The sequence below is a fragment of the Solanum pennellii genome, chromosome 5 (genome assembly GCF_001406875.1).
Source record: "Solanum pennellii chromosome 5, SPENNV200".
Lineage (NCBI taxonomy): Eukaryota > Viridiplantae > Streptophyta > Magnoliopsida > Solanales > Solanaceae > Solanum > Solanum pennellii.
Window position 1 is genome coordinate 3,454,574 of NC_028641.1, and position 7,524 is coordinate 3,462,097.

The 7,524-nt window shown below is 33.2% G+C and overlaps 1 protein-coding gene across 1 annotated transcript in view; it reads right to left on the reverse strand.

Annotated features, from left to right (window-relative positions):
• The window catches only part of LOC107019819 (3-isopropylmalate dehydrogenase, chloroplastic-like), an 8,834-nt gene extending 3,374 nt beyond the window's left edge, over positions 1-5,460 (reverse strand). Inside the window, exons 1-5 of the mRNA XM_015220190.2 lie at positions 5,201-5,460; positions 2,781-2,910; positions 2,554-2,665; positions 307-382; positions 102-190 (exon numbers count right to left, since the gene is read on the reverse strand). Coding sequence (XP_015075676.1) covers positions 102-190; positions 307-382; positions 2,554-2,665; positions 2,781-2,910; positions 5,201-5,420 — 627 coding nt within the window. The 5' untranslated portion in view covers positions 5,421-5,460. The remainder of the gene's footprint in view (positions 1-101; positions 191-306; positions 383-2,553; positions 2,666-2,780; positions 2,911-5,200) is intronic.
• Between the last annotated feature and the right edge of the window lie 2,064 nt (positions 5,461-7,524).

The window sequence follows — 7,524 nt, forward strand, 5'->3', positions numbered from 1 at the left end:
AAAGAAGGGTTGGGGGGTGGGTACCTTTTACTGGATAACATAATTGAAAGTTTGTCATGTTTAGCAAGCACAGCAGGAAGCAATTTTTTTAAGCAGATTACCTCATATGCTGCATACACTTCAGTGTTGAAACCTATTTCCTGACCATTTTCATCAGTGCTGAATCCCCTTGGTTTGCCAAAATAAATACCTAATTAACATGAGGAGAAAAACAGTTAGCCATCTTGAAAAAGAGAAGTCAAGAAACAACTTCAAGATGATGGAAGTTGATTTGAATATTATTGACCGTAACAATTCCAAACTAACCTCCAGTAAGTTCCCTAACAACCATTAGGTCTACACCTTCAGCAACTTCTTTCTTCAAAGTTGAAGCATCTACTAACTGCATTAGGTGAGGAATATGAATATGTTGGAACCGGCAGAAACTCAGAGTGTAACTTATGCGTGCAATGATTTTGAAAGACAAGTCATGAAGAGTATGTTTCCTGTTTGGTAATATGATAGTGAATGATGGCTTTGTAGAAGAAAGACTAAATTTAAAAAAAAACTGCAGAGGTAAAAGATGCTTGCAGGTTGTAGCAGTAACAAAAAAGGCTCATGTCTTCAAGAGCACATGCATATCAAAGAAAAGACAAATATTAGTGAAGGATGAAAAAAAGTTGAACTCGTGAACAGGCAGCTTACAAGTATCCAATACATGTTAATAGACAATCCACTTCTAGCATATTTTGCCATGTTTAACTTATAACGGTCTCAACTAAGACATTTTATCCGACTTTTAAAACCAACTAACCAAAAAGAAAAAGTCTTGAGGTGAAGAAGGAATGAGGGAGGACGCTGGACAAAGATAGAGAGACGGACAGTCGTACAGGACAAGACTTCTGGATGCCATCATGAAATTCTCACAGATGATACTCTCCTCCTCTCTGGTTGATCATATTACAAAGGATATATCCACCATTGACAAGTCACCAGCTTTTAAATGGGTATACATTGTATTTCTGCTGATTATGCGACAAAGCACCTTACAACGGTTGGAAACATACCACTGACCTTTCTCATATTCCTTTAAAAAAAAATCTTTGAACAAGGAACATAACTGATCCTTGTAACACAAATTAAAAATAGGCGTAAAAAGAAGAGAGAGGTAGAGGCAGTTTAATATTGGACCAACTTTAACGTATTAAGAGAAGTGCGCTGGGACAATAGACAACATACTAGGGAAAACACCCATTTGGCCCTTTTTATCAGTTCCATTCTAAGTACTTATGAACGTCCACTCCCCCAAAAAGCAAAAAGAAAAAAAGCTCTCTACTGCATTGCGCTCTCTCTCTCTCTCTGTACCACTCAATGACAAACCAATCCTACCAGCTCTATTATGCTCCAAACCCTATCCACTCACAACCAATGTTGTAAGGAAACGTTGAAACTCATCAGGACTCACCTTGAGACGAGACAACCTCTAAACGCCTGAGGCAACCATTGAGTTCTTAAGTCGTGTAGAATACGCTTGGATAAGAGGGGCATTCACATGCACAGTTTACTTTACCCTTGTGTGGTTAACTTGATATGCTCCATGGATGCCTAGTAAAATACTTCCATGTCTTGAATCGTCCACCCAATACACGTCAAATACTTCAGTTTTAATCTTTGTTTTAAGTATTTGATCATAACTAATATGTTATTCTATAATTAGCATTTAGGTAACTTACAATTCTATAAACAAACAAAAAAGAACTTTAGATTCTTCAAATTATTATGCGCACACAGCAAATTAACGTTGTGCATTTTCTTCTGAAGAATTTTATGAAATTTTAAAAACATTTTCTACAGATTTTTATCTTTTAATCATTTTTTTAATGTCCAAACATCTGTTGGGCTCACTCCCCTGGAAGAATTATTGGGCTTATGCCTCTTCCTTAGCGCTCACCCACTTACTCCCTTCCACATTATGCATTACACGCTTATCTTGTGCCTCCGCATTTTAAAACACATCTTACAACACCAAAATTCATTAACTTGCTTCCACACCCACAAGACTGCTCATACCCATTACCACTAGAACCCTCTACTCACACAAATCCTACAATGCTTTAACTTTTTAATTAACATATACAAAAAAAGTGGTGGTACGAGTCTTGTTTCAGAGATCATGTTAGCTTGCTGAAGGAGTACCAGCGGTTAATTTGTGCTATAGGAGGTTACTCGTGCCAAAAGGTGTAGGGAGATGTACATGCCCTCAATGTGAACCTTTCTACTCATTTTTGTTTACATGAGTCCATATCTCTCATTACTCATTAAGCTCATGCAAAAACTTTATTTTAAAACCCAAATAGGTGTGTCAAAAGAATTCTAAAACCAGAATTAAATTAGACGATTTCCCTTGTTATGCTATCTTTGAGATCATCAGTTGCAATTTTCATATGACAAAACTTGTAACCTGTAAGTCAAAAACATACCGCGTTTGCAGTTGAAAAATACTCTCAAAATGATATGACAGATTTTATTTTTTTTTGTGATTAGCAGTCTTAAGCATCTGAAAACAAATATTACCTGTGGTAAAACAGTGGCTGGTCTCAAGTTAGCAAAGACCTGCAAACCTTCTCGAAGTTGAAGCAATCCAGTCTCGGGTTTCAAATGTTTTTCATTTTTGTCCCATTTATATCTTTAAATTCAGATGCAAGAAAAACCCAGCACGAGAAACAAGAAATATCAGATTCAGTAAAAAAAATCCATGAAATATAACAAAATGTCAAAAGAAGATCCCATCATGTAATTACCCTCCAATTGCTCCAAGAAGAGTAGCATCAGATTTCTTTGCAGAATTAAGAGTCTCATCAGGCAATGGTACCCCTACAGCATCCAATGCAGCCCCTCCCATAGGCATCTCCTCGAATGCAACTTCAAATCCTGTTACGTTTCTAAGAGTTATATCCTTAACCATTGGACATACTTTTGCTTTTATTTGCAAATATTTTTGTTGTACCTTCCCGGTGCTTTTTATTAATATAACTACCAATTCTCAAATGGAATACTTAACCCAAAAACTTCAAATGAAGAGTGAAAATCACCACATAATAATTACTCCTTTGCCCCAAAAGAAATAAAATGGAACCGTAAACCAGGGTCAACAAATCTAACTTCCAGTATGAAAGACACCAACAGTGTCTGGGCCACCTTGGGTGCTAAAAGGTGGCAGAGCCATACCCAAGGAAGGTTATTCCATCCCTCTTTGGGAAATCATACTGCGCAAATAGGACAAAAACAATTTCTACCTATACATATTAAACTCTGAATCCCAGGAAGTTTTCATTGTAATGCTAAGGTAGTTCACAAATTGCTTCCCGTCACAATTTCAAATCTTTTGAATTCCCCAGTTAAAATTCTTGGCTATGCCATCGAACTAAACAGTATGAACTTGGACATCAAGTTGAACGTTTTATACTTGTTAAAAGATTTTTCTTAAAATCCTACTTAAAATCAATAAAATATATAACTCCAAAAGAATAATAGTGCCACAACAAATTCAAATCAAGATGACAGTAACCACATATGAGTCACTCCCATCCCAAAAACATTTTGAGACATCCACTTCTTAACATTTTCCAAAACAATTTAAGTTATACACTGACAGATTTACTTACCACTGCTTCAATTTCATTTTAGAGTTCATTAAAAAAAGTCTTTATCCTTTCCTCTTAACTCTTTACTTCTAACTTCTAGTATGACACATTTACGACCACAAGATTAAAGAATATTTTAGTACATTCTACATAACTTTAATTTAAGACCACAATATCCGAAAACCGTCTTTTACTTTCATAAACTTAGTGCAAAGTCAAAATGATACAAACAAATTGAACCAGAGGGAGTAACCGATAATAGCAGGTTACTTCTTAATTTTTACCAAATTACTAATTAATTATTATCAATAGATTTACCATAACTCATGATTGTGTAAACATTGTTACACCATCAGCAGAAAAACTAAACCCGTTTCAAGCTGATTTATGATATGGTCAATCAACCAATAGTTATTATCTCAAAAAGTCACTTTCTTTGTCAAGTGATTTACCATAACTCATGATTGTGTAAACATTGTTACACCATCAGCAGAAAAATTAAACCCGTTTCAAGCTGATTTATCATATGGTCAATCAACCAATAGTTATTATCTCAAAAAGTCGCTTTCTTTGTCAAGTGATTTACCATAACTCATGATTGTGTAAACATTGTTACACCATCAGCAGAAAAATTAAACTCGTTTCAAGCTGATTTATCATATGGTCAATCAACTAATAGTTATTATAGCAGAAAATCACTTCCTTTGTCAAGCGATTTACCATAAATCATGATCGTGTAAACATTGTTTATGCTAGTCACCATAAAAATTAAACTCGCTTCAAGATAAAATGGAGTTGACGTCTCATATGGTCACACAACCAATAATTATTATCTCAAAAAGTCACTTTCTTTGTCAAGTGATTTACCATAACTCCTGGATCGTGTAAACATTGTTGATGCTAGTCACCATAAAAATTAAACTCGCTTCAATATAAAATGGAGTTGACTTCTCATATGATCGCTCAACCAATAGTTATTATCTCAAAAAGTCGCTTTCTTTGTCAAGCGATTTACCATAACTCCTGATCGGTTTAACATTGTTGATGCTAGTCACCATAAAAATTAAACTCGCTTCAATATAAAATGGAGTTGACTTCTCATATGATCGCTCAACCAATAGTTATTATCTCAAAAAGTCGCTTTCTTTGTCAAGCGATTTACCATAACTCCTGATCGGTTTAACATTGTTGATGCAAGTCACTATAAAAATTAAACTTGTTTCAAGATAAAATGGAGTTGACTTCTCATATGGTCACGCAACTAACAGTTATTATCTCAGAAAGTCACTTTCTTTGTCAAGCGATTTACCATAACTCCTGATCGGTTTAACATTGTTGATGCAAGTCACTACAAAAATTAAACTTGTTTCAAGATAAAACGGAGTTGACTTCTCATAGGGTCGCTCAACCAATAGTTATTATCTCAAAAAGTCGCTTTCTTTGTTGAAAAACAATGGAATCAATACCAGGATTGACTTTCTGATATAATAATTATTTGACAAATCAACCCCATAAAATGCACCTATTCAACAACACATATAAAATCAAAGTAACAAACTTTAAAACAAATATTTTACCTTCAATGGAGGCGACGAGTTGGAGGGCATTTTTGGCAACAGAAATTACTTCAGGTCCAATACCATCGCCGGGAAGAAGAGTAATGTTGTAGCTTTTGCTGGGTGAAGAAGCGGAACAGCGAATAGTACCCCATTTAGTGGCGTGTTTGGGTACTTTTTTGGAGTGAAATTGGTTAAAAGGAGTTGCAGTGAATTGTAAAGAAGAAGAAGAAGCCGCCATTGATGAAGAATGTGAGCTGAAGCAAACTGAATTTGGGGAATTATCAATTTATTATAATACGGGTTTAGGCCCAATGGGTCCTATCTTTAATTAGACTATTTAAGTTGTATACACAAAGTTAGGCAATATTGTAATTTGTAGGGGTCGGCATAAATATCAGAAAATCGATAAAAATTGAATTGAATTGAATTGAATTGAATATTTTTAATTTTTTGGTGTCGGTTCTTCGGTGTTTGATTAAATGTTTTTTTTTTCGAAACTGCGGTTCTTCAGTGTAAGAATTCCGAAACTACGGTGCACAGAAGAATCGAAGTTATATTAAATAAATTTTAAAATATTTATTATATTACTTAATTTTAAACTTTACTTGGCTCATTTCAAATTTTTATAATTAAAGCCTAAACTTAAGTAACAAAATAGTAACCCCTAACGACATAAAGTCAAAACTAAACAAAACTCAATTTAATTCACGTTTGATAACTCGGTGTTTCTACTTTCTACTTTGTGATTTTATCATTTTATGTTATTACTTTGAAGTGTGAACAACAAATTGATGTTCTTACCTTTTATTGTTAGACCGTTAGTTGTTATTTTGAAGTTTGAAGTGTGAGTGAACAACAATTGTTACTTTATCATATTTTCTCTTTATTTTTATTCACACCAAAGATCGATTTAAAAACGCCGAACTAAACTGCACCGAAGCGAATCGATCTAGTTTGATTTGAAATATGGTGCACACTTTTCTAAAATCGAATACCGAAGAACCGAATTGAAATTTGATTGAACGGAACGCTCACCCCTACAATATTGAGTAAATTTAATTTTTTTCTTCTTTTTTTTGACGAAAAATCTATCGTACTAATTCTTTGTACGGTTTAAAATAAGTAGATACTTTTTGGTAATTAATACGTTCAATTCATACTAGATTTGAAGTTAGATACATTGTTTCTTCAGATTTTAAGGCAAATACATGTATTAAAGATATTAGATATATACATGTATCTTTGATATTGATACGTTCTGAAATGCAAATTCATAAGGAGAGAGGCGAGTAAGAGAGACAATGTATATCATATACATGTGAATCACATTTGAATATGACATATCTCGAATAAAATTATGCCTAATCTGACCTCGCATGTATCTTAGTGTGCCATATATAAATGTGATTTCAAAAACTAATGAAAAGGTATGTAATTACACTACAAACTAGTACAATTTATATCGAAATTTTTATCAAGATTAATTACTCTTTTTATCTCAATTTTGTGATAACTTTCAACACGAAAGTTTGCATATCTTTTTTAAAGTAAAATTTACATTTTTGAAAATTATGTAAAAAATAATAATTATAAATCATAATAATTAACATAAAATTAGTTATAAGGCATATAAAAAAAAAAGTGATCGCTTAAAAATTCATTTGACTTTAAAACTAAAAAAAAAATATTGCATAATTTTGATATGAAATTAATGATCGCGATATATTCTATTAACAAAACTTGTATTATCTCCATTCTCTGTATGACTTGTTACATTCTTCACAAGTTTTGCATGTATGTTGTTCTAATTTACTTTATTTTCTTTTAGAATAATGTATCCACATAAAAATAAAAGTGTAACACAAACCAATAAGTTCATATTCATGCCAAGTGAAAATGTATTTCATAAAAATGTTACATTACATATGATCACCAACATATATTGGTTATAAAAATTTATATGACATGAAATCAAAAAAAAAAATGTGCCTCCATATAATCGCGATCAAAATATAACCTCTTTTTAACTCCTCAAAAATAGCTCGAATAACATTTGATTGAGCGAGCATAGCTTAGGTTATTCTCGATACGTTGAAATCGAAATTAAACTTATAGTTGAGGAGGAGGAGGACTAAAAGTTGGGAATGCAAATTTACCATGGTTATGGCACATATCATAGCATTCTTGTTCAGCATATAATGGACTTCCTTCACCACCAAATATACCTTTATAACAATTTTCATAACATTGTTCATGTCCTTGTTCCATTTTAAATTTTCTTCCTGAAAATTCAAATACTGGCCCCTCATGAACTTGGGGGTGGGGGTGGGGGTGGGGGTCAG